This window comes from Pezoporus occidentalis, unplaced genomic scaffold (genome assembly GCF_034315485.1).
Source record: "Pezoporus occidentalis ecotype Australia unplaced genomic scaffold, CSIRO_AGI_Poc_V1 ctg20, whole genome shotgun sequence".
In the NCBI taxonomy this organism is placed as follows: Eukaryota; Metazoa; Chordata; class Aves; order Psittaciformes; family Psittacidae; genus Pezoporus; species Pezoporus occidentalis.
Genome location: NW_026913856.1, coordinates 6,272,873 through 6,299,985, shown reverse-complemented (window position 1 = coordinate 6,299,985; position 27,113 = coordinate 6,272,873). Strand labels below are relative to the sequence as shown.

The 27,113-nt window shown below is 35.6% G+C and overlaps 1 protein-coding gene across 3 annotated transcripts in view; it reads right to left on the bottom strand.

The window, feature by feature from the left end:
* Positions 1-27,113, bottom strand: part of CDH13 (cadherin 13) — a 523,969-nt gene that overhangs the window by 222,272 nt on the left and 274,584 nt on the right. For all 3 annotated transcript variants that reach the window (XM_062618325.1, XM_062618323.1, XM_062618324.1), the window contains exon 6: positions 10,171-10,315. In XM_062618325.1, coding sequence (XP_062474309.1) covers positions 10,171-10,315 — 145 coding nt within the window. The remainder of the gene's footprint in view (positions 1-10,170; positions 10,316-27,113) is intronic.

Genomic DNA, 27,113 nt, shown 5'->3' with positions numbered 1-27,113 from the left:
TTGCCATTCATTTTTGTCTAAGTTGCTGGGAGACAAAGGGGCAGCACATCTACTTCTAAAATACAGTCAAAGGAATACTTTCCAAACTGGATTTACATAAGTTTTAGTCCCAAGTCCCTGATGCTTCAGTGTATGAAAGTCAGAGGTACATATACTAACGCTGTGAGAAGTGAGATGCTTATAATATCCCTGTCCACAAACAGCCAGAAATCATGTTGAATGGCAGTATTCCCATTTTCTCCATGGAGAATGCATGCACTGAAAGTAAATGAAAAGAATATTCTTGTTCCTGCCTGACTACGTAAAATCCTAGCTCCCCATTTTTTGTTGTCAGCTATCTGCCTAAGAAGCAGGAAGGCAATTCATTTGTACTGATACTACATTAAGATCATGATGATGATAAAGGCTTTACTAGATAAACAGCCATGAACGTCAGTGATTGATAAATAACTATACTCCAAATATTCCATTAGCTACGTGAGAAAAGTGAGATAATCAATCATGTTGTTTTGATTGGGTTTTTTTACTCTTATTGGCTACAAACAATCACTTCTGAGAAGAATTTGGAAGTTGACCTAGTGTTACGAACTAAAAAGAAGCTGATGATCCCTATTTCTGAAAGTAGGTGCTGAACCTTGGTGTACTCATATGGCCAGTTAGTTGAAAAATTGAGATGTGAGGAATATTTTACTGACAGCCATGCACCAGTGTGTACCATGCGCTGTCTTTGACTTGCTTACTATGATGGGATACACAATTCCAGATAATAAGGGTGCTTATACTTTTGGTCAATAATTAGGGAAGGAATCAGATTCAAATACAAGCATGGCAGCAGATCACCCAAAAGAAGAGCTGAATACTTAAGGGAGGAACAGTTGTATCACAGTGCTCTCAGGTAAGTTAATACATCTGAAGACTACACCAACCATTCCCCAACTCTTGCTTTTCTTACACTGTGACTTGACCTACAGTGTTGTAGAGACATAGAGGTAATAATCAAGATAAAAACTCCTAGAAAAAAGTGTGAAGAACACTCATTACAGATTTTTTGGTACCAAAATTTATAGCTCTGTTGCACTTCTGTTACTAGCGAAACATTTTGAAAGACTAGGTGAATTTCTCCATAGCTTTTAGAAAGAGAAAATCAGAAAAAAACAACTCATAGTGTTAAAAGGCAACCACTGAAAACTGTTTCACTTTGACTTTTTCTTATCGATTGCTTTAATATTACTTTAAAGATGAATTAATTTATACTCATTTATGTAATTTCCTTCAAGGACAATTTTGCTTTAAACAGTAATTCAAAAACAGAGCCAAATTTCAAACTCTTAAAATATTTTTCAAATAGGCCTTCATTGTCTGTTATCCCAGTCATTTATAGTTAGAAAACAAATATATATGTACAGTGGCTTCAAATGTGTTATTTCTGGCATCTGTTTATTGTATACATTTGATGTTCAATAAAATCACCTTTGCAGTAGCAGTTGCTAGACGTGAATGGTTTCTAAATTCCAGCACACTATCTTTTGCATGGTTTTCCACCTTTCTATAAGACATGAAAGACATAAAACATGAAAAACATTTTTAATATCCCAGTGAATGTATTCAGAACTAGAATATGGCCCTCCTATCCAGTTGCTTCTCAGCTACTTCAGGTGAATATAATTAAGATTTTCAGTCATCAGACACCTTCAGAATAACCCTTTGTGTCATTCTGTGACACAGTGGTCATCATATTTTAAACCTTGGAGAAATTACAACACTTTTTAAATGAGCAAAGGGAATTTAAACTCAAGTGATTGACAGATAAGTGATCATTATAGGGTTTTTTGTTGCTACTTCTTTTGTTTGGTTGGTTTCCCCTTATAGGTTTAGAATTTTATGAAATAGTATTAGAACCACATAAAAATTGTAGAATACCCTTTTGATGATAACTACAATAATTATAACCACATTTTACTTCTGTATGCTTAAAACATAATATAGATGAGCTACATTTGTAATGTGAAAAATTACTGTCTCGAATATGTATCTCTTAATATTTTCTCAAATTCCTATTTAAAAGACGTTTCTACTGGCAGTTTCCAAAATGCACCAGCAGAAGATGGATGGGAACTGTGAGATTTCACCTAAAACCAATCTCATTTCTTTTGTGTGATTCTAACTCAGTCATGCATTCTTTGTACATATTACATGCCAGTTGACAGCAACTTCCAGCCCCCCCCACCCCGAAACCCTATAATAAGCTTTTTAACTTTACCAGAGTATTCCTGAGATACCCAAAAAGCGCCATTTTTAAAACCTTTCTTACTTACTTGAAAGCCTTCAAGCATGTTAGAGTTGCCTGTTAACAGGACTTGATTTCCAAAAATAAATTCCTGAACTATTTTTGGTGGACAGCCATGGAAAGCTGATGCTCAGAAATATGCTTGCACTTAGTGCAGCTATGTGTGCAAATAATAGATGCATGCAAAGGTGGACATTTTCTGTACTTAAAAGATGTATCTGAATAAAGAGATCAAGAAGCTACATTTTCTAGAAGTTTTGCATACCCAAGACAAGTGATCTATTTTGAATATTTCTGTCAAGAAAAAAACCTTTATACTATAAAAAAATAGATTACCTATCATTATTTCTTCCATTTCCTTTTTACTGTTCAGTCACTCTCATTAAGGTTTCCTTTCCTACTGTCATTGCTTTCAGTTTTCCAAATATTATGTACAACTATCCTTTGACTTCATGGGACTACAGATTGTAATTTAAACCCCAAGCACTGTATTTAATGACGGGAAAAGAAAGAATGTGAGGGCATGAAATAAAGGGAGAAATGGGAGAAAAAGGGAAAGAAAACAATGAACCCACAGTTTAAAAATAACACCTCTTTTCCGTCTCTTTTTAAAGACACCATTTATCAGATAATATCTTTCAAATAATATTGGGAAAAATAATCAGACTAACCTGCAAGGGAATAAATAATCCTGCCATTCTGCAGCAATAAGGTTTTCATGGACGAAATATAGTGGTGCTGATGCTGCCAATCTACCGACTTAAAGCACAACTGGCCATATAACCTTCAAGGCTTCTGGCCTGCAAATGTGTGATGGGAAGACAATAGCCAGGAATGGGGATTTACAAGTATATCAACACAAACCGAGGTTTTATTCCACTAACAAAACCTATCAAGTGAACTGCAGTAGCACTCTGCAGGACACCTCACACTGACGTATTTTTTTTCAGACAACATTTTCCTGGCTCTGCAGCATCTTTCAATTTATTGATTGTATAGATGAGGTTGTCTCATGTGTCCAGACTACTTCAGTCTTTAAAGGTCACCCTTCTGTTTTCTAAGAGGGCAGAGCAGATACATAAAACAGGTATAAAGCCCCTGGTAAATTTATTAAGGCACAAATTTCCTTTGGTAAAGAATTACATGCAGAATTACACAAACCTTGTTTTTACAGACCTTGTTTTTCAGTACCCAACAAGGACTCCAGCATTTTTTAGAAAATTCACTTGTTCTTTAATTAAGAAAGATGCTTATTTTTATTTAATGAACCTGGGCTATAATGCAAAAAGAGCCATATAAGTTAACCATCATTGCTTCCACTGTTTTGTGTGTGGAATGTGAATACTACATGAAATGTCCAGGGTAAAGACACCATGATGCTTTTATGGCCTTTAGCATTAGGCATTAATGCTGATCTGGCCTTAAGACTAATTTTCGGTATATCATTGCACGTAACTACAAAAAAGCAGATGAAAGCTCATTTCAGCAGGAGGGACAGTGAGCAAACAAATCAGCTGAGCAGTAGAAAGAACAAAATCAAAGGGAATTTTCTGTATGGGCCTGAAGAAGAGAGTGGCTCATCATTTCTATTCCTCCCAAACAGGCCTCTAATTCCAACCTGTGCACCCAAACTGATCTGGAGCCTGAGTCTAACCTGTTTCTGCTGAAAATCAAGAATAATTGAACCCTGGAGTGAATTGCAGACTCCTGCTTCCAATCACATCACATACTCAATTTGAGTGAACTGCTAATTGCTACACATGAGATTATTTTAATTTCCTCAAAATGTGCTGGTTTAACTGCACTTGCACGGCTGGACACCTGGTAATTACGCAATGATACTTTAATGGGTTGTTCCTCTCAACTTCGGAAAAACATGGGCAGATTAAACTGGATGTACATCTTTCTCTGCCATAATACAATATACTATTAATAAATATGTATCTTTTCATCATGCATATAGTGTAATTAGAACGTCCCAGGATCCCTAGGTCCTACTAAAAGATAAGTATTTGTGTGGCTGTATATGTGCATCTCTCTGTTACTTATACATATCTTGTGCACATATATGTATGAAAATATGCATACTACCGACACACACACTATACCATATTCTTATACAGCTACGTTTTATCCCACAGAGATTTGAGAATAAATTCCCACTGAGATATATTGAGCAGCTGTGCATAATTAGCCAACTGGCTTCTGTTTGAGAAATGAAATATTGGCATTACAGATGTTTCTCCCTAGTTCATACCTAGTTTACATTTACAGGCTAGATTACAAAACCTTCAAGGCCGAGAGTACATTTTTTGCTGAAATGAAGATGATCAATCACAACATTGCTGAAACTTTGTTACTGACAATTTTTAAAGTACGTACAAAACTACACATATTTGTACACAGAAATTAAAAACTGCTAGGCTGAGCTACACACAAAGCCCAGCATTCCATCTCCAGCAGTGGAGGACTGGGGAAGAGGTTTGTCAAAAAGCCTTTTTTCTTTTTTTTCCAAAGACAGACTTTGCTGTATTATTTTACTTCCTTTATCTCAGAGCCTTCCTAGGCCACAGCCTCATTAAGGCTTGGAAAACTCACCAAATTCAACCCAATTTTATTCATTTTACAGGTTCTTATTCCATAAGCCATCAGGAATTATGAGGAACAAAAAAACCCAACACAGCCCAGAAAATACTACCATAGGATCTGAAATGTCTTAGAGATGACAAGTGCATATCAGAAATACCTTATCTATCCTTGCCACTTACCTAAGGCAGACTACTTGCAGTTTACCTTTCCTGGTATCTTTCTCATCTATCACATCCAGTCTCATTTATATTAATTTAAATAGTAATCTTTTTTGCTGTTGCAAAAGGTTAAGCATATAAACAAAGAAACAAAAAAACACAATGCCTCCCCCCCCAAAAAAAAACCAACCAAACAAACAAACAAAATACATCCTGGCTTCTTGTTCTTGATTAAGAAGGCACCATCTTTAGAAAAAGTTTTCATTTATCCAAATCTCAGCCATGTGCAATGCATGGCAATCAACAATTAGTGCTTCAGACCCTTCCTCGTGCTTTATCCATTTTTACAAATTACTATTTTATGATACTGAACAACTCTTTATCTTATTCATCTTAATTCCTTCTGTTTCCTCTCTGTCTTCAAATATTCCCTTATTTCTAGTAATTTTTTATAAACATCTATCAGTCTTGGTTTAGGGCTCCTTGGCTGGATCACAGTGCGTTCAGGCTATTGTACATCATGGAAAACAAGTTACTCTCTAAAATGCAATTCTCAAACAATTTTCTCAACCACTTCGGTTAAGATTTTAACCCACTGGGCTTGAAACATATTGTTACAAGTCACATAATGTCAAATGTGTTTAAAATAATTTCTGTTAAACACCTCCAGCAAGTGAAATGAGAGGGCTGCCAGGTTCATTTAACCCGCCTTCATTTGCCAGCCTTTAAAGAGTGCGACATCCAAATGTTTCTGCCTGCCTATGTAATCTGTAAGATTAGAGTCACCCTCACTAATGTACTGAGGTAAGTCTGCAGCCAGACACATCCTAAACCCTAGATCTGGCAGCTGGATACATCCAAGATCTATAGGAAATAAAGTGGGTCATAACCTAGAAAACAACACTGTGAGAAATCAGCAGTACAGTTAACACAAAACCCATTACAGTTAGGGGAAAAATTGCATAGGTCTCACTGAATAAGGCTCAGATGTTATTTTCCTGGTCTATCTATGCTGATTTCAGTCTTACAAAGAAATTACAAAAGAAATTCATTCCATAAATTCAAACTATTTCTCTACTTCTTTTTTTAACCTTCCCCTGCTTCTCCCCCCCCCCCCCCCCCCCCCCCCCCCCCCCCTCTTTTTTATTTAATAAATATCTTCAGGTTTTGCAGTTTGTCTGGGAAAACACCTCCTAGATCTGGAAACATCTATGGTCACTTTAAGTATATACTTTAAGTACACATTTGAGTGTGCTTTTGTTAGAATTTGATCCTAGGCTATTTCCAGGAATATGGCAATTTTCCATGAAAAAAACAAGTAACTTTAACTGCCGTGAAATTTCTCTAGGAAAGATATATCAGGAAAGAAATACGTTATTATATTACATATTTTTGTCATTAATAAGAAACTGTGGCGAGCCTCAGCTTGAAATTCAGATGAATGTTTATTCATGTAATGCAAATACAGATTTATCTTCTCAGTAATTATGCCCAGGTTTTTGCCTCTGTAGTAAAATGTACTAATTGAGCATGTCCAAAAAAGCAGTGGTGTTCACTCCAAGTTCAAAAGTCCCACTAAAAAAAGCAAATGGCCTTAGTAATAGAGAAAATGCATTGAAACACCACCAAAATACACCCTCACTGGGACTATGCACAAACAATTCTTTTTTTATTATTTGACAGATTAAATAAATACAAAAACTACATGCTATTTCCTTGGGATCTTTTTGTTTTCTTCTAGTTGTACTTGTCTCCACGGGCAGAGAAAGGAGGGTCCTTACAAGGGGCTTGGCCCAGCATTTCCCTTCAACTTCTCTGTCTGTCCCTAACCAAGGAACTAAACCTTCCAATCGTTGAGGAAAAAAAGTGATTTTGGAAGAAAATAAAAAGCTGGAATGTGTGTTTTATAGCAACACCAAGGAATTTCAACATGAACATTTGCTTGAATATTAAAATTAAGGTTTATGTATTTAAATTTTTGATGCTAACTTTCTCCAAGTTTTATTTCTTAGTAAATTTCTGGTATTTCTCACGAGTAGCAGACAATGTGTAGGTGCAATTTTAGAGTCAATAAATAGGTGGAATGTCACTAGAAAATTCCATTGGGTTTTGACTACCAAAATTATGGCCTCACGGGAAAACACAGGAAGCCAGCAATAAGGAAAGATAACAGCATCATCTGCACCCTTCTACAAGGCCTCAGAATCCTTCAGGCAGGTTTCACAGTCCATTATATTTATATCGTTCTGTACATAATTATACATCTCTCATCACTGAATTGTAACAATACATGGACATTTACATTTTGAATCATGAAGACAAATCCAAGATACCCATATAAGCCTTTTTTATTTTTCACCAGAAGTATCTTTCAGAGAATGGGTTTGACTCAAAACTTGAATGAAGATGAAGGTGGCTGTGATAAGAAATAGGGTTATGTATGCAAAAGCTACCTTTTGGAACTTCAAAAAAGCAACACAACAATTTTAACACAAAAAAGAAGGAATCAGGAATCATACACGCAAACACACACACACATAAAGATTTCTACCAAGCTGTGCAGTGCAGCTATTGATTGGAGCAGCAAGAGAGCAGAACCTGATGAACAGTTTTAAGATATATGCCATAAAATTTGAAGAACTATGGAAAACAGCTGTAAACTACATGAAACCTTGGTTGACTGGATGCCTTCTGCATAGAGAACTGTGACCAATTCTAGCTAACACTGATTCTACAGGTTCGCTTTTGTACAAAAGAATTTTGAAGGTAGTGGTGCTCTTGACACCAGGAAAATGAGGTTATGGATTTGATGTGATGAATCCCTGGGGGAAAAAGGGAGAGGAAAAGAAAAGATAAAGTTGAAAAAAAATACATTCAAACTTTAACTAACAGGCAATACAATCAAGATACCAAATGTGACATGGATAAATACTGAAGTACACCAAATGAAAATGGATGAAAACAATTACAGAAGAAGTCACTGGAAGTTGGACTGAGAAACATTTCTCTTAAATCCGAAGCATAAACTTGAACAAAAGAAGTGAAAAAGAAAAGGAAAAGCAAGGATAGTTTATAGATGAACAAAAATAAAGAGCTGCCAGTTTAAACCAAACAAATAAAAAGAAAAACCAACAAAAGCAACTAGGCAGAGAAAAGAAACTTAGTATAGAGTTTAAGTAAAGAAAGAACATATAACAGATAATGGTTAAATATTGTCCCATAAACTGTAATTAACAGTGAAAGCTAAATGTTAGACTAAATATTGTTTGGGAAAGGCATGTGATGTATAAGCAGTGTAAACGTTTGTTTTGGAGAGAGGCGAGACCACTGAAAGACTTGCAGGGGCTCATAGCTCATACACAGTGTTCATGTACTACCATTTGGGTAAAGCTTAAACACTGCAGTGTTTGAGTTGTTTGAGACCACTTCCTTTACAAAAATACCGGATTTAGGGGCTGTCAATCTAAGCTACACCATCCTACTCAGGGTTTAGGAATGTGTATCTAAGTGATCATGACAAGATGCTGCTCTAGTTCAAACCATAAAGTAGGACCCTTGATCTGATTAGATAGTCACATTCTGCTACATAGTATTAACTGTGCAAAGGAATCTCGGACATCTTGTTTAGCAATATGGTCTCAGTTAATTACAGAACTCTTGTTACAGGGGAAATGGGAAGTGGGACAATCTAAGAAGTTTGTTTTGAATTGTGAATAAGGGATTGATACCTGAAATAAATTAAGAATGCACTAGAGACCTACAGCAGAAAAGAGTGTTCCACTTGCAGCCTTACTCACAAAATACATTTCTTGTTTGAATTAAAAGACTGTCAATAGGTTCATTGCATGCTTGTCACAAGTACAGTAAATGAACATTTACCTGAAAATTGTTTTGAACCTGATGGAGCAGCGCATAATGCATTTCCTACCTACAGCTTTTCAAACAAACAATGGCAACTATATGTGAAAATGTGAAACTCACTAAAAAGGCTACATGATTTCTAGAAACTACATAAATAATAAAATAATGACAAAGAATAGCATCTAGTCCTATGAATATATAATACAAAGAAGTGAAAGGTAATGTCTATCCTTGTTCAGAGTAAACAAAGCACATGTCACCACATTAAGCTTCTATGAATATTAAATATTGATAAAAACATAATATACTTTGATTCCATTTTCATTTCAAAATATTCCAGAATAGCCATACAACCAAAACCTTATGTCGGCACTCACAGCTTCAACTGTTTAAGAAGGATAGGGCTTTGTGTTCAGTGATATATATGTTACAAATACATAACCCAGAACTCTGATCTCTATTAGATCACTGTCACTCCACTGATATGAGCAGGAGCTTCTACTGGTTTCGATTTCTTTCACTAAGATCCACATTCTCCATAACATAATACAATTATCTTTCATGAATGCGATGAAGGTACCACTTCAATAGAATGCAACAGCTGTTTAATAACTCACAACAAAATTGTACAGCAGCTGAGGATAACAGCTGAAGAAAACTAATTCAGCCTTCATCTGCAGGGAGAGTTTAGCTAGGATGGTTGTACTCAAACTGAAATTTGGAACAATACCTTATACTTACAGAATTTCATCATCAGACAAAATCAAGAGTGAATTTAATCAGGACATTTTCACTATTAATTCCCAAAGTGTGTTTTTATTTTGTTGCAATTGTTGTATCTGCACTTACACAAGTAACATTGTCCAGTATTTCAATTTTCCCTACAATATTAGCATATCCATAATGTGCTTTCCATTTATTCCTATTATTATATAGGAATACTATTTGGGCTGAATCTTAATCATATCCCAGGGGCTGTCTTCCTTGATTGCAGATGTGAATAAAAAAGTGTAAACCTAAATTGAAACTTTCATTCCAAACTGTGTTACTTTACTTTTTTTTTAACCCATCTTTCTTTTTTGACTCCAGAGACGACTGTTTCTCAAAAATCATTATCTGCTGTCCTAAAGGGCTGCTCCCACCTCTTTATAAGGGGGAAGGATTCAGTGAGCCACAAAATCAGCAAGAAAAGTTGTACAATATGAAAACAGTGCATTTATCAATACAGAATTTGCTCAGCCATTATTTGCAGAAATATGATTGGCATAGACTCACCTGTGGGGGATCCCTCCATGACATGGCCAACGTAGGGTCCATCTTTAAACAATGGCTTGTTATCATTTTGATCAATAACTAAAACTTCTAGGCGGACTGGACCATCAATGATTTTCCCATTTACATCAGTGATCTCAACTTCAAGCTGTATGAACAAAAAGAGGAGTGTATTCATTAGTTCGCTATCACAGTGAGCAAAGAGTAAGGAAAAAAAAATAGGTGCTGTAATCAAACCTTGCCAAGGATATCACTCTCAGACCATTCTTTTGGACTAAGCTCAGAGCAGATTTTCAACCTAAGCAAAAGAGGAAGATGTACGTTCAAATAAAGATACCCTGTGGCAACTTGAAAATCCCAGATTCCCTGAAGAAAAAAATTACTAAAGTGTAAGAGGAAAAAGACCACCTATAAATTGAAGACTAATCATGTGACCATTTGGGTGTTTTGGGTTTTGTTTTTGTTTTTTTTACCTTTTTCAAGCACATTTAGAGTGGGCACATATAGAACTATCGCGGTGTAACTGACATATCACCTAATGCTCAGCTAACGGCAATTTTTTGCTGTTGTTGTTTGAAGGTTAGAACTCATTAGACATATTAAATACATTTGCTCAGTGATAACGTTATGAAGTACTATGTTCGGTAACTTTGGCAGTTCTCCAGATTTTCTAATAAGGTATGGAAACAACAACAAACACGGTCTTATATAAACAGATACATATACACATATGCACACTCACATCCCAGTGAACGAAAGCATTTGTTGAATGTAAAGCCGATATAGGCACCTGAAGATTTGTTTGTACTTCCTTTACTAATAAAAAGTGGCAAGAAAGACTGTACTGTATATCTCAACTTTCCAATCTGCTTGCAATGTAAAATCACAGTGAGGTACCAAAACTTAATCAGCTGTTAGGGCAAAGCATGCCAAAATGTCTTAGATAATAGAAAAGGCCAAATGAGATTGTAAGTGCATGCTGTACCTGCAGTAAAGCAAATCAGTAAAACACAGCAATAAACAGATCAGAAACACAGCTCTCATATTCACCTACCCTATGCATCCCCAGACTCAAGTCTTTAATGGAGTTAAGCCAGACAGAAAATGAACCTGAGAGCAAACGCTAATATCACTCTCTTCCAGTCTTTCCCTGAGAAAAGTGGCAGCAGCAGGGCTGGAAATCTCTGAGTATTCTGTTTATACTGTTAATTTATTCTTCATTGCCATGCTTATACCTGTAAGTTATTTATAAGTTAGTGATAAAACCTACTGGGAAAGAATTAGGTCAGAATTCTAATCCCTTATTAAAATGGATAGCTTATTATCACATCTGCCTGTATTTTGTTATGCTTATAAATACATTCCACTTTTATAATCCAATGTGCTGGGTGCGAGTAGGAGTATTTGTGAAGAGTACACTATCTACTCATATAGAGTATTCGTAAATAGTGTCACAGTCCATTCTAACCTCTTCTCACTGCTTATCCTCACTTCTTGAGCAATTGTTCTTGCAAGCCTTTCCTAAGCCTTACTTTTTACTAGATATATAGTTCAACAGCTTAAAAGCAAACTCTGATGTGAAGTCAACTCATACATGTGGCACTGGCACAGCTGAAGCTTTAGGGGTACATGCCCCTTCAATATCCAGGGCTTGTTCAACTCTGTACTCTAAAGTCAATGTAGTATTCTTTGGATTGCATATGATGTGATGGGGAATAAGAAGGAAAGTGCAGTCTTATTACTGAGCTATATTAAAGCTAGATAGTTTTAGATACAGTTGGAAACTGCTGAGAAAAAGAATCACAGAATTCTTGGGTTGGAAGAGAACTTTAAAGGTCATCTCGTTCAAGCCCCACTGCAGTGAGCAAGGACACCTTCAACTAGATCAGATAGCTCAGTGCCCCACCCAGCCCGGCCTTGAGTGTTCCCAGGGATGGGCATGGGGATGTCTTCCAGGAGCCTTCTTTTCTCCAGGCTAAGCAAGTCCAGCCCTCTCAGCCCTTCTCCAGTAAGAGAGGTGCTCCAGCCCTCTGAGTGTTTTTGTGTTCCTCGTCTGGACCACTCTAATAGGTCCATGCTTTTTCTGAGCTGAGAGGTCTACAGCAAAACACTTTATCTTAGTCAATATTGACTCGTCAAAACTATGTTAATTGCTTTGGGAAACACAAGAATAGTAATATTTCTCTGTGAAATTCCAGCAAATTCATTTTCAAATTCAAGATAATTTGCTCTTCATCTATCTTCAGCTATTATTACCAAGACCACTGTGTCTGAAACCAATGGCCAAAAAAAAAATCACCATTATTTTTCGGTCAATTTGTTCAAATCAGTCATTATTCCTATGACAGGCCCATAGGAATAGATACATGATCTCTGTTTCATTTTATTAAGATGACAAAGGATTAATCTCTGCACAATAATTTCCAGGCATTACAGCTTAAGTCAGCAGCTGCATTTAAAACTACTGTTCTACTGTATTTTCAAAACAAAAGCCTGCAACACCAAAGTTATGACCATCTATCCTTACATGACTAGTTTGTAAAAGAAGCTACCTTAGATCTTATCTTGTACAATAAAAAAACAAACAAAAAAATCCTACAAAAATAATCCATAAAGTCCCACTGCTCACAAACCAGAAAAAACAACAATGTAAAGAAGCAACAAACGACAAAAACATACTGTTATTTAAAAAAAAAAAACAACACATGCAAAGGAAAGAAGCATTCAAGTGAAAGACAATATTGGCACAAAAAATGGGTGGAAAATTAGATTGTGCCTAACTGTCAGAGGAGTGAGATTTCAGTCTTTCAATAAAGAAAGGCAGGAAAGTCTATCTAGTTTTCACGTAAAACTTGACTGATGTTTGAAAGGTACTGCATTCATTCTTTTGATAACAAGAGATTGCAACTGAACATTCAGAAAGTATCTGGGTTTCTACTTGATTATAACAACATAAGTGGTAAGTATAAAGACAGATTTGAACAAATTGACCAAAAAAAAATAATCTGCAGAGCTCTGCAGCTCTTTATTATGTGAAAACCCGAGAAGATTGACTGTGCTTTCAATGTCCCAACTTAAAAGTTATAGAATCATGTCCATAATGATGAAGTTCCGTTCATCATAGTCTATCCAGTCATATTTTCAGGAACACTTAAGACTAAATCCCAATTTCATTTTTGACAAAATTATGCATACAAACAACAAAAGATAATCAGGAGTATGAGAACTGTTACAAAGCAGACCTTGGCTACTGCATCCAGTAAAACTAAGAAACATTGACAAAATTAAGCACACCAATAAAACAGGGAAAAGGAATATAAAACTGAAAACTGAAGTCAGGAGCAGATTTTAGCCTATTTGTCTAAGTAAACACTCAATACTCTCCCTTTTCAAAAGATACTTCTTGACTTCCCATCCAATATTTTTCACTATATCTGAAGCCAGGATCTTTGTCAGCACCCCAAATATAATTATATTACCAGAATAGTAAACTTATTCAAGCTGTGCAAACCTGTTTTAAGCACTCTGCTTTGTTTTATATGTTTTGATTGCCTTCCACTCTGCAGTCAGCAACATTTGCAGGAAAATATAACCAGTCTCATTCTTACTATTACTTAAAGTAATTTCAAAGGTTTCTCTTCAGAGAATGATTGTTTTCATTTATTTATTACTTTTGGTGAAATGGTTTTGAATAGCCACCTTCCTTCTCTGCATATAAATGTCTATTTCTATTTTTCAGCCAGTCAGCCAATGGCCCACAAAAAATTACATTATAAGTTTAAAATTTTCATAAGTAAATCTGGGATATCTTTTAGTACTTAATTATCTTCAAAGTCTAATACAGGTTCTTTAGTTGTCAACTGCCTTCTAATTTTAATTTCCAATTTGTTACTGATAAGAATGTTTCTTCACAGAATTCTGTGAGGGGAGGCCAGGGCTGCACTGTGCCAGCTCCACACAGCACCACTGCAGGGTGCAGTGCAGCCATCAGTGATGCTGGTGGTGCCTCTGGGAAACCATGTGCAAGAAAGGGCCAAACCCTGCGTGGGTGTTTTGTCTTCATCCCGATCTGTGAGCTTTTCATCTCATTGCATTCCAACCCCTTAAGGTCAATGCACCATGGCAGGAAAAGCAGACAAGTAAAACAGAGCCAAGACCGAGGAACCAGATGCTCAAATATCTGAGAGGAGCACCCTTGTATACAAAAGACTGCTATACCACTACCTGCCCCAATCTCAGTTATTCTGAGGTATCTATTGGTACAGACCACTCCTGGCTTTATTTATTCCTGTCTTGATTAGAACTGCTACGGAGAATACTTGTTAGGTTTATTTATCATCAATTTTTAAGCGTGGATCGACAGAAAAGAAAGGTTACAGACTTACACATCTTTCATATAGGCAATTTTTTGGTAAGAAAAACATTTGGCCATCTCTGGGTCATAAAAAGCGGAAAAGAAATTATGGTGAAAGGTTTTAATAAAGTTGATGCAATTATCTAAAACAACTCAAGGCAATAACACAGACACATAAATTAATGACAAATTTCCCTGGTTTAAGAATACATGAAGAAACGGATGGAGAGTATATGAAACCTAGATACACAGTTTCTAATAGGTATGTACAATTAGAGTCATAGAATAGTTAGGGTTGGAAAGGACCTTAAGATCATCCAGTTCCAACCCCCCTGCCGTGGGCAGGGACACCTCACACTAAACCATGCCACCTGAGGATTTGTCCAAGCTGGTCTTGCACACTGTCAGGGGTGGAGCATTCACAACCTCCCTGGGCAACCTATTCCAGTGCCTCACCACTCTAACAGGGAAGAATTTCCTCCTTATATCCTATCTAAACTTCCCCTGTTTAAGTTTTAACCCATTACCCCTTTTCCTGGTTGTCTAGATGGTAGAAAAAAGTAGCACCACTACCTACAATGAGAGAATTTAGCCTCACATTCAGAGTGAGAGCCTAAATTGGAAGGGCTTAATTAGTCATTCTAAGTACTCCTATGAGCATCTTATGGAGGCTTTATCTTGCTAACTCATCCACTTAAGAAAAAAGAGATTCTGATTTTCCTTAAAAATATACAATCTGTTACTCTAATTTTATTGGTTTCTTATCCAGCAACAGTCATGTAACCTTTTATTAACGTGCCATTTTGCAGTACTCTCACAAGTAAAATCTAAGCAGTTCCAGTCTGAAAGGTTCATTGCAGTATGAAGACATGTAACATCTCCTTTCAGTTAATCTTCAATACATGGACTTTTGAAGGCATAAAGAATTACCTTAGTGATTTTAGGTATCATTGTATTCTTCTACACATTTCATACCCATGTAGACTAGAAGCGAAGAAGCAGTGTCTTGGCTTTTATCTTAAGTTGTCTGCCTTTATTAGACATATTTTATCTCTAATATTTTTTGTGGAAAAACACTACTAGAAGAAAATGTAGGCTGCCAGAGTTTCCTGAATGCAGCCTTTCTTTTACCCTAAGCCGTAAAAATATTGCACATACTATACAACTGCTATAGGTTTTTGTGGTTCGTTGCTGTCCTAAGAAGGTTCTATGCAGTGTCTGAAAAGCCATTAGATTTAGAATTGCAATTTTGAATATTTTTGAATATTTTGAATATTTTGAATTCTTACTAGATCTTTGTAATCATCAGCTTATGACAAGGAAGTACTCTCCTCAGGTGTTCTTAAACTCTGTTCTATTTCTTTTATTGGACATTTGCAAAATTAGTCGTATTTAGTTCTTAATCTTAATGAAGCTCCAAATGCTAGTTGTCTTGTGCTTTTCTTCAGAAAGAAATAACTTGAAAAGTGATGTAACCTATAGAAAAGCACAACATTGTGATCCAGTACAGCTATGCAATTACATACAATGAGCAGTGTTCTCCTAGAAAGCAGCATAAACTTCGCAACAGCTCATCAAACTGTTTTGCACATCCAAAACAAGTGAAAGACTGAAAAGTTTCAGCAAAGAATTCACTAAAATAAAGGTTTGCACTGACCTATCTTACAAACCTAGAATCATCTCCTAGTCCCTATTTTCTTAGCAGTTACCTCTTAACTGTGTGCATTAATTAAAAAGCAACAACAACAAAAAAATAATTAAAACCCCAAGACTTCTATCTTCCAGAAGATTGACAAAGGACAAATTCTTCATTAGGTAACAGTCACTTTATCTTCTTTGATCACATCAGATATAAGGCTTTGTAGACACGTTAATAGAAGTTTTATGAAAAGGAGGAGGAAATTGGTATTATAAAAACTCAAGCTTTAAAGATAGTGGTGTTACTGTTTTTAATCATTAGTCATGTAAGTAGACTGTAAGGTCAATGTCATAATATTGTGGTTTGTGAAGTGAAATATAACAAGTGCTTCTGAGCAAGTGCCAAGAAAAAAATACTTAACTGGTACTCTTTATATGACTTAACTTTTTAAAAATTTCCTAGAACTTAAGCTTAAATATGCAGAAAAACCCGCACGACAGTATGAATATGCATTTACTTACCCTGCTAGAATAAGAAGAAAGGGAGGTTTAATTTATGTGCTCACACTGATATAATAAGATTACCGTGGAGAAGTATGAGCAAAACAAACTGGAGTGACTGGTCTGATGTTTCATAACAAGACCATACACCAATAGAAAAGCAAGATAAAATGTGTTTAAGGTAGTCAATTGTGCTGTAATTTATGTTTGAAGCTAAATGTCATTGAACAGCAAAACTGGGTTTGTGGGTTTTTTGGCTTTTTTTTTCTTTTTTTTGAGTTAGGAAAGGCATTGAGGAGTAGAGAGATAAGCCACAAGAGCAATGTAATAAAAAACAGTAATGTGGAGGACAGAGAGAATGATGATGAATGCCAATAACCTTTCCTAGAAGGACCTTGTCTAAACTCAGTTAAATTTAGGTATACTCTACAGAACCAACCTGACTTATTCCTGTTTAACAGAGGGCTATCTGGTAGCTTGCTGGTGGCAGAAGCCATCTGTGCTCAGCTAATGCAATACTGACTGGTCCCCACAAACATGTCTTTCCAAGCTGCAGTTGGCATGAAATCATTCCTAAATAGAACTGTCAAGTCTAACAAATCTTGTCTGTCTTTTTGAGAGAAAAAAAAAGGCACAGAAGAAACAGAAGTACAAACTGTATTTTCAAAGTTTATACACCTTTTGCTATTAAGAACCTTTACCTTTTCAAAGCTAAAGCTGCTTCTCAACCTGCCAGCGGAAGGATTTATCTATATAAAGTTATAAGTCATAACAAGATTCCCATGTTATTTCAAATGTTTTTTCTGTAAATAAAAGCAGCTCAAGTCAAGAAAGTTGCCTTAACTAACTTACAATTTTCTGTAAAATTATCATATTAATTTCCTGTGCAGAAAATGTCTCTATTGCCAATACCTACTGTTCATCTTTCTCTTGAAATGGGAAGTGCAAGAGCATTGTCTCTGCCAGTTTACACTCAGTAAAGGCCAACCTCCAAAAGCACATTGCAGCTGCACCTTCTTGACTTGATATAATATCAGAAATTGGACATCTCTCTGAAATACCTGGTTCTGGCAACCCAGAAAAGCAACCACATCTTGGGGGAAGGATCTCCCTCAGTGGGAGTATGAAAACAAATCCTGAATGATTAAAGTAGTGATAACAGTACTTGGAATTTTCCAGGTTCTTTATCCTGTACTGGCAGTACTACAGTCTTCTAGCATCAGCATGCCTCTTGATTTGCAGTTCACTTTACAGAACATACCTGGAAGATGCCATCAGTGAAATACACTCATTGCTGCAAAATGAAGCTAAAATACTGTACATTTAAAATTTTTATTTTAATATATTAAATTACTCCATAGCACTAAACTAAGCAATTAAGAATTCACTATCTAATTGAACGTGTATACCATAATCCTATTAGTGTCACAGTGAATGTGTTTTCTTCCACAGCTGTGTGTCTGAATCTCAATATTGCTAAAAACGCATTGTTTTGTTGCAGAACTTCAGGCCTGAAAATTTTTCTCTGCTGTGAGTATAAAATTGTGCCTTTCCTGTGAAGAAGATCACAGAACAGGAAAAACAGAAAAAAATATAGAGAGGTAGGGCATAAGTGTCAGAGAAAAAAAGCAAAAGAGAATACACATAGAAAGCTTATACTGAAATCAGTTCTGCCTTTCCTGCAGGATAGCACTAAACTCAAATTCAAAAATTATTTTGAGGTTTACAGGTCAATAAAAAAAATTTGCAATTTTGTAGAAGCTTTCTGTAAATAAAAGCTTCTGAAAAATGAACTCACAAAAAAGACAGCAATCTTATAATTTTTACCGCTTATTTTAGTGGTAAGTTTTTAATATTAAAAACAAATCTGGTAATCAAGCAGTAAATGGTATTTTCATTTATTTGTGCAGCTTGGAGCTGACAAGATTTACTCTTGTGAGTTCTTGTGACTATTATTTTACGATTTCATATTTTTAGCATTTAAATATTTGCAAGAAGTAATTCTTTGTGCATGCCAGATTTCTTCTGATATGGAATATTTAGTTTTATATATAAGATCAAACACTAGTAGCTAACAATTTTTCAAAGTTTCAGCTCATCTTATGCCCTAGATCCACTTCTCATAAGAGTCCCTCTGATGAGCATCACTGTCTGGGGATGCCACACTCAGGTTGCATATGACAAAACTGGGTTTGAATGGTTAGTTACAAAAAAGTCATAGTGAACAATGGAACTGGGAGCAGACCGTGGCAGACACTGGCATATCACAAAACTTCCTCTTCTGTGGTACAAGAAACTTTGACCACCTACAGGGCACATGAGGGCAGGTAGCCATGAGCTGCTCCAAGCTCTTGATATCCTGCCAGAGCTTCCCAAAGGACTATTGAATTGCAAGCAGGAGAAGGACTTTCAAGAAGGCTTAAAGACACCATCCCCTTTAGGGTTGGACATATAGGAGGTATGAGGCATTCCAACTGATCATAACTACCCTAATTATGATGGAATTGATGGAACCAACTGATGCAATACCGCAGAGTGTTTCAAAAGAAAATCAATGACATAAATAAGATAAGCAAAAGATGGGAGAAGAAACAGAGATGACTTCTACAAAGCCATACACCAGGCAAACTTAAATCAAGGTTGAATCTAGGGTTTTTTGATCTCTGAATATAAGACTGATAGCTAAATTCTACCTCTTGCTGAGCAAGCGATATAAAATTAGATTTACAAAGCTTATTAAGCTACCAGCATGCACACAGTATAATTTTTCAAAATGCCTTGCAAGACTGGATAATATATCTTATTAAAATCAACACACCTTTGAAAGAGCTTTGAAAACCTGATTGTCTTCTCAATGTCTCATTTTTCTCTGATTATGCACTATTTTACAGCTGTATAGACACAAAACTACAAACGAATATAATTTTCTGCATCCTCACAACAGAAAGCTGAATATTTCTAAGGGTCTGTTATATAGAATTAAAACCAGAAGTAAAGTAATTTCTGAAGCATATTTCCTGTTAAATATTATCCAGGAGTTTTGAAATTAGAATGCTCACTCCAAAAATAACCTCAGTGAACAAACAAGAAGGACATCCCTCCAATCTGTGGAGCAATGCAGCTTTTCAAATGAACTGATGTGTACTTCACACAGACCAAAAGTATTATGGATGATCATATAAATACTAATTAAAATCTTCCCATATCACAAGAGAACACATGTTGAGCCCCTTAAAAAGGTGGGGGGAGAGAGAAGGAAGAGAGAGAAGATATCGGGATTCACCAAAGCAATCGAGTCTAATCACCACAAAAATATTGAATTAAAGAAAATCAAAGAGAGAGGAAGTAGGACTGAAATAACGGATTAAAACATAAGCTGTGCCACAATATTTAGGCTTTATGCTGCACCACAGAAACAACAAAGACACAAAACAGAAAAAGAAGAAAAAAATAAATGGCTTTGCAATTTTAAATAGCTCCTAGCAGTATTCAAGCAGTGCTCACCATTCTTACCACTTGAAAATAATTCCAAATGGCATGTAGGAAGTAGCAAGAGTTTAACAAATTTCATCTCACAGAAAGATTCAAAAAGCAAGAGTCAGAGAGAACCCATAACTAATCAGACCAACAATAACAATCCAAGACCTAAAATGCATTGGTGACAAGAAAGCTGACTTATTTAGGCATAAGAAATAAAGGTCAGTGTAAATGTCAGGTATATATCAGACATATGTATATTTTTCTTTGTTATTACTTCTTAACATATCCGTTCCTACAGATGAGCAGGAAAAGGTCTTAGAAGTCAAGGATCACTCAAGCTTATACCACTCTATTGCAGATTTAACCAAGCTGGTTTATTTATTTTAAAGAAAAAAAAACATTGCAATTACAGGAGCACTTGCATAGAGGACATTACAAGCGGGGCTGGAAAGCACGCAGCGTACTGCTGCCTTGCTGCCCACCTTTCTGGCTTTGTCAGCATTCCTGGCATGACATCTCATCCTCTTTACACTGTCACTTTTCAAGTGATGAGCTGCAGTCAGGAGTCCCTCAAAGCCCCATTCAAAAAGGAAGCAAGATTTCTTGAGATCTCAGTGTTGATGAAGAGAAAAATTTGATAATTTGAAAGCAAGGTTTTCCTAGCAGACTTTCTCTTCTTGAGAAATTTGCTTATTCTGTAAATACTTTGCTCTCTTCTTCAAAATTTAAAATAATAGCAGCATATTTTATATATGGTATTCACCACACTCTCAGAAGATGCAATTCTACTGTCTTTTTAAATTTCACCTTTTAAAATGTTAGTTTGTAGAAGTCAAATCATAGAATCATAGAACAGTTAGGGCTGGAAAGGACCTTAAGACCATCCAGTTCCAACCCCCTGCCATGGGCAGGGACACCTCACATTAAACCATGTCACCCAAGGCCCTGTTCAACCTGGCCTTGAACATCTCCAGGGATGGAGCATTCCCAGCTCCCCTGGAGCTAAATGAGATTTGTTTGTATCTGCTTTGTATGATTTAGATAACTGTATTGAAAATCATAAGAGCCACATGTTATAAAACCTATTCTAACTGCAGAGCTGAAAACCCAACACCACCAACAGTCTTCACTGTGAAGCATGTTTGGTACAAAATGTCCTATTGATGTATCTAGATTTATTTATTTATTTTTATTCCTCTGTTAAATCTAATTCTAACTCAAGCAAAAGTGAGTTTTTCAATCTTCCTCAAAATCATCATAAGTGGTTTTAAACTATTTGATTACGAAGGTTGAATTTTGACATCTGACTGGCTATTCACAGTTAGAACTTTGTCTTCATTTCCCTCCCATATTCTTTCCCGAGCCTGATCAGTTACAATGACATATGAGCACGGGAGCTAACAAAGCACTGTTTATGTTTCCCTGTTATTCTGAACTAAATGAGTTTTGCTGATTTTTCTACAGTCAGCTATATTGAATTTCACATTACGCTTGGTTGTTTTTTCCAAGAGGATCTATATGGCAGATACTGTTATAATTCAGATGGCTGATCTTCCTGGTACAACAGCTGAACAGATTAGCACTTCCCAGGTCACAAACATTTAGCATCTTCCCTGTTCCAGTGTAACAGTGTAGTTTTTAATCCTTTGCCACAATGGCAAGTTTTATATTTCATCTATTAAAAAAAATAAAAGGAAATATCTCAATGGATTCTATGTGATTTTAGTGGAAAAACAGTTTGTAGACACGTATCAGAGATGGAGAGATATGCCAAAGGCAATCTGATGTGAAATAAAGTGTTGTTTCTAATTACCTGTTTTCTCTCTCTCAAACTAAATTTTGCAGCTCTTCACATGCCAGACCATCTCTTTACATTAATTATCGGTAAAGATTTAGTCAATGAGCCTCAAATTAGCTAAATTAACAGAGGAATAGTCCCTTCTGAGTACTCAGGTCTAAGGCAGTTCCCAAAGAATCAACAGGGGTCTGCTATACAGTGACACATTAAAAGACAGAATTTATTCCTTGTTATTTTATTTTTACTGCTTACATTTAGGACAAGAATTTCTCATGTTCTTCACCACTTCACCAGTTTTCAGCTCTGATGATGCCAGCTAAAACTATTAAAGTATAATTAGCAGTTCTCATTGGATTCTTTTTCAGTGTTTGGTTGTTTGTTTTGGTTTTTTTTTGAGATCACATTGAACCCTAAATTACCACACTGTGTCAGAAAAGGTGCCCCCCCTCCCCAGTAAATTGCATGCTCTATCACCAATTTCCCTTAATTCTGGACTGTCACTTGAGGCTTTACAACAGACAACAGCAGCTGTCCTTGTGCTGCATTTTCATACAGTTAGATTTCAAACCAAATCTACACGCTTCTTACTGAGTATTCCATGCCATTCAGGACTTTATTTATGCTGCATTTCTATTCCTATTTTGTTTCTGGAGATAAAGCAGACCTCTCTTCTTCTTTCTGTCATGAGAATCCTGTGTGCACAATTTTATGAATTCCAAGACTCACAGTGTAGCTATCATCTTTTGTCTTTTTTTTTTCCTTTTCAAAGCCTTTGATAATTCACAAATCTCACTAGAAATTGAGTTCAAAAATATAACTTTTTTTAAAATATAACTAAAACTTTTTTTTTGCAAGAAAAATATGCTATGTTGCATATCTTTATTTTTTAATTGCATCAATCTGCGTTAGCTGCATCAACTGGAACAAAAAGCATAAAAAAAGAAAAAAAAATTTTGCAGCAAAGAGAGAATTGGAAAGTCAAAGTTATTGCAACAAAAAATAGTCTGGAAATAGTCACAAATTCATTAAATGATATTTACACCAAAAACTGCAAATGAAAAAGTTTTTCTTTATGACAATAATCAGCAAGACTTTTCGTTATGAACGCTCAAAATAAAAAAATCATAAGGAATAACTTCCAGAACTCATCACAGCAAGTTGTTGTAGTCAAATTTTCTTCTCCTATTGCAAAAGTGTAACTGAAAAAAAACCAAAAAAGTGTCTTTGAAACCACTGAGATAATCACTTAACAGAACACCGGGAGGGAATTAAAGTCATAACAGAACCAAAAGTATGCCCTACTGCAAACTAATAGCAATTAAATAAAGTCAACTGCAATTTCAAACAGGTTTACCATTATAAGACTGCAAAATTACAGTAGAAACAAATATGCAAAGGAGGACAAATCTTGCATCATTTTGACCTGATAAAATCTACTGAGGCAAAGCTTTTTCTTTAAATCTTAAATGACCTAGAACAGGAAGTCCTAAACTCCTCTGAAGTTTATGCTCCAAAGTATCCCAGTGATTTCTTGCATAGATGACACTATCCAACCTTCATGTATTTACTCTCAAAGTGTCATTATCCTCACCAAAGAAGGGAAATCCACCCTGTGGTATTTTACGCCATTATACTACCCTTGAAAATATCTATGTGAACTAATGGACTTAAAGTTATAATACAAATATTTTATAAAATAATAGGCCTGTGTCTATTAAAATCTGATTTTTTTTAAAAAAGCAGGGAGATATTCTAACAACACAGTAAGATTTTCATTAAATTAATTTAATTGTTAACAATGTAATCACTAGTAGCTCTAATGAGTACAAATAATACCTTACTGTACAAGTTCCTTTCTAAAAAGAGGAAGACAAGATTGCACCTAGTATTTATTTACTAAATTCTGGTGTTGCCTGTGATAATGTCTAGTTCTATCTCCATTCCACTGGTCCTGTCTCCTCCTACTTTTTATGTTGTTATATGCAGCATGCATTTATTGAATTTACTGTTCAATAAAATAATTATTAGTTGCAAATTTTGTAAAAGTTCTTCTTCACTCATTCCTGCTACATCAACAGAAAACGTTCTTCTCCTACTTGGCAAGGTCAATTTTCATCAATACAGTGTTGGCTCAAATATGAGATAATTTCTTTTATTTGGAGTAGCCTACTTATAAATCCATCATTATTAAGTAACTTGCTAGCTCAACGCAAAACACATACAGAAACTCAGTCCAGTCGATACCAAGAGTCTGATTTTTGAGCTCAAATCAGTAGCAATCCATCAAGCATACCAAGCCTTTCAGAAAGAGTAAAACTATTCTGCTTGTAACTGAAGACTCTTGCAGAACTAAGGGCTCATTGGCATGACACCAAGTAAATTCTATGGCATCTGAATAACAAAAACCACCTACAACCATAGAGCAACCATGTTTACAAGTAATAAAGTATCTTAAGAAATATGGAAGTAAGAAACAATAAATCATTGCAATGCGAACACTTGCCATGTAAAAATTTTTCATTGAACACAGATACTGAAGACTAATTAAAAAAAATGTTGCATGAACTCCTACCATAAAGCCACATTTATCATTTGCAAGGACTCCTTCCCAAGGGATGCAGAATCTACCAAAAAACCCAACCTTAAAATTATTAGGTCTACTTATAGAAGTAGAACGATGTCCAAATATTTCCTCAAACGTAAAGTAAGCCAAGAGTAATTATTTTAGAGGCTCTCTGTTTGTTCCATTTTATGTGAAAGAAGGAACTGAAAATTAAAGGAAACATACTAAAATTTGTAGTAGGCTGTTCATTTTTCTGTATGTTACATGTTTTGTAATAAAGCTGTGTCTCACCTTTCAGAAACCAGAGCTGCAGGATCACGTAACTGTTAATATATGTCACTCTGTTTTTCTACAAAGAGTTTATACACATCATTAAATGGAGACAGAGAGAGATGGGTGGACTGACTTTAGTCACCTGCATTAATTTTACTACAGACACCACTTAAAAAGAATAACTCTTCATCAGAAGATAAATGTGCTTCATACTAAGCAATTCAAAAAAGGGGAAGTCCTAACCAAGAAAACATGCCTGATAGACACATATTCTAAATAATCAGACTTTGATCTTTTTCATTAAAAGGTCAAAAAAATAAGCCTGTCTGAGGATTGCCTGTTCAGCAAGGGACAAAAATATTACAACAGCACTATTTCCCAACAGAAAAAAAATGATATTCAGAGGAGGATCTATTATCTGTTTAGTAGAATGATGGGAAAATCTTATAAAAATGCATACTACTAAACACAATCTTCATAGTTCATCAAATGCTGACATGTTCTGGAATACGCTAGTACCAAACCATGTCACTTCAACTGGCTTTGACAGCAGGTAAATTACATCGTGTAAGAGTTTAACTAAAATGAAGTTGCTCACCAAAAATATCTTGATCTAGATAGGATTTTCAATGCTAGAAAAATGTTCTATTACTAATGAAACAACAGACAAGAAAAGTGACATTAAGTTTACTTCTCTGTTTTACATAGCAGAAGAGCATAGAGAGCAGAGCTGAACAAACATATGGAAACTTCTGGGGTTTTTAACTTTTGTCTGAACAGGTTCATTTTCAGAAGCATCTTTATAATTTAAAATTAATCGTCAAAGGCTGTAATTGGACACATTTCAGCCTCCGTATTTTGAATGCCCATGCTGACAGATCAGTCACACAGCATTGCTGGTACACTCTGACTCAACCTCCCTTACAAACATTTATAGGGCTGGAATAAGTAATCTCTCTCTGGAAGCTCCATGGCAGCACGTTGTAGTATGATTATCCTATCCAACAGCATGACTACTATTTTAATCTGTAAATATCCATGTCGATACCAAATTTCTTAAACTCATATTATTAGAAATGAGATGCATGAAGAACTATTGCCACCAGAGCAAAGCTGGTGTCTGCTGTACAAGTAGGTGTTTGACTTGCAGTTTTTCGTGATTGACATAGTTTGGGTTTTTTATAGTATCTGTAGTATAACAATATAGTAAGTAATAGATGTAGTTAGATAATTTAGCAGACACAACCCAGTAACCTAGAAATGGGCTTACATGGAAACTTCTAGTGCAAAAAACTATTTGTAGCTGCCAACAGCTGTGAAGGCCAAATTTTCACACAAAATTGGTTTTATCAGTTATTTTCTTGCTGGAACTGTCTTAAATCTTCAGTATTTTCTGGAAGAACACAAACTATATTTCTGTGTTCTTGCTTTTATATCTGATGTAGTTTTGTAGCTTGATCACAAGAAACACGATTAGCGAATCATATGACACTTGGTCAGCCTACAGGTATGGAGTTAAGTATTTTTTCAAGTCCTTCCCGCAGAGACAGTGTTGTTTTTTGTCAAATCATGCAGCATACATGGCTGTTTTCTCTCTCATTATAATGGAACTTTTATTGCTATAAGTTAATATCCAAAGATTAAAGAGGACAACTAAAGAGTATATTATAATCAAAGAATAACAGAAAAAATCTGGGAATTTACATTTATCAAGGTGATAATCAATACAATAGCCTAAGAACTATTTCTGTAATTGTCACTGAACCTTCACATCACCTATTCTGTGACTTCCAAGAAAGTTCACTTTTCTCTTACCAAAACATCTTTCTGCACATACAAGTCCTCCCACTTAAGTTTTACTCCAAATCTGTGTATAAGTATCGCCAACAGTTCTTAGACTTATTTCTTGTTCCTTCCACCAACAACCACAAAAGCTCATTTACCTTATGCGGAATGTAATTAGTAGGTATCGTATTTATCTGACAGCTTTCTCATTTTCTCAATTCTACGTAATTTGACAGGGACCATTACAGATCCGTAACTAGACTTTCAGTATGACTTTCACAAGGTTAGTTCACTTATTAATTGACCCTTGGTAATGGTAATTTAAGAAGCATATTAATCTCATCTGTCAGTTCTAACACATACTAGATGTATAAAATAATTTGTCTTTTGCAAGGAGCCTTGAAACAGAAATGAAGTGTCTAAATTTTTAATTAATATGCATTTTCTTTCAACAAATGAGATTGGAGTGGAAGGAGGCTTCTTTTCAGTGGTTTTCTTTATTCTGCTTTAAAGCTCCTGCATTTTCGTACTGTGAAGATAAACACTATTTCACC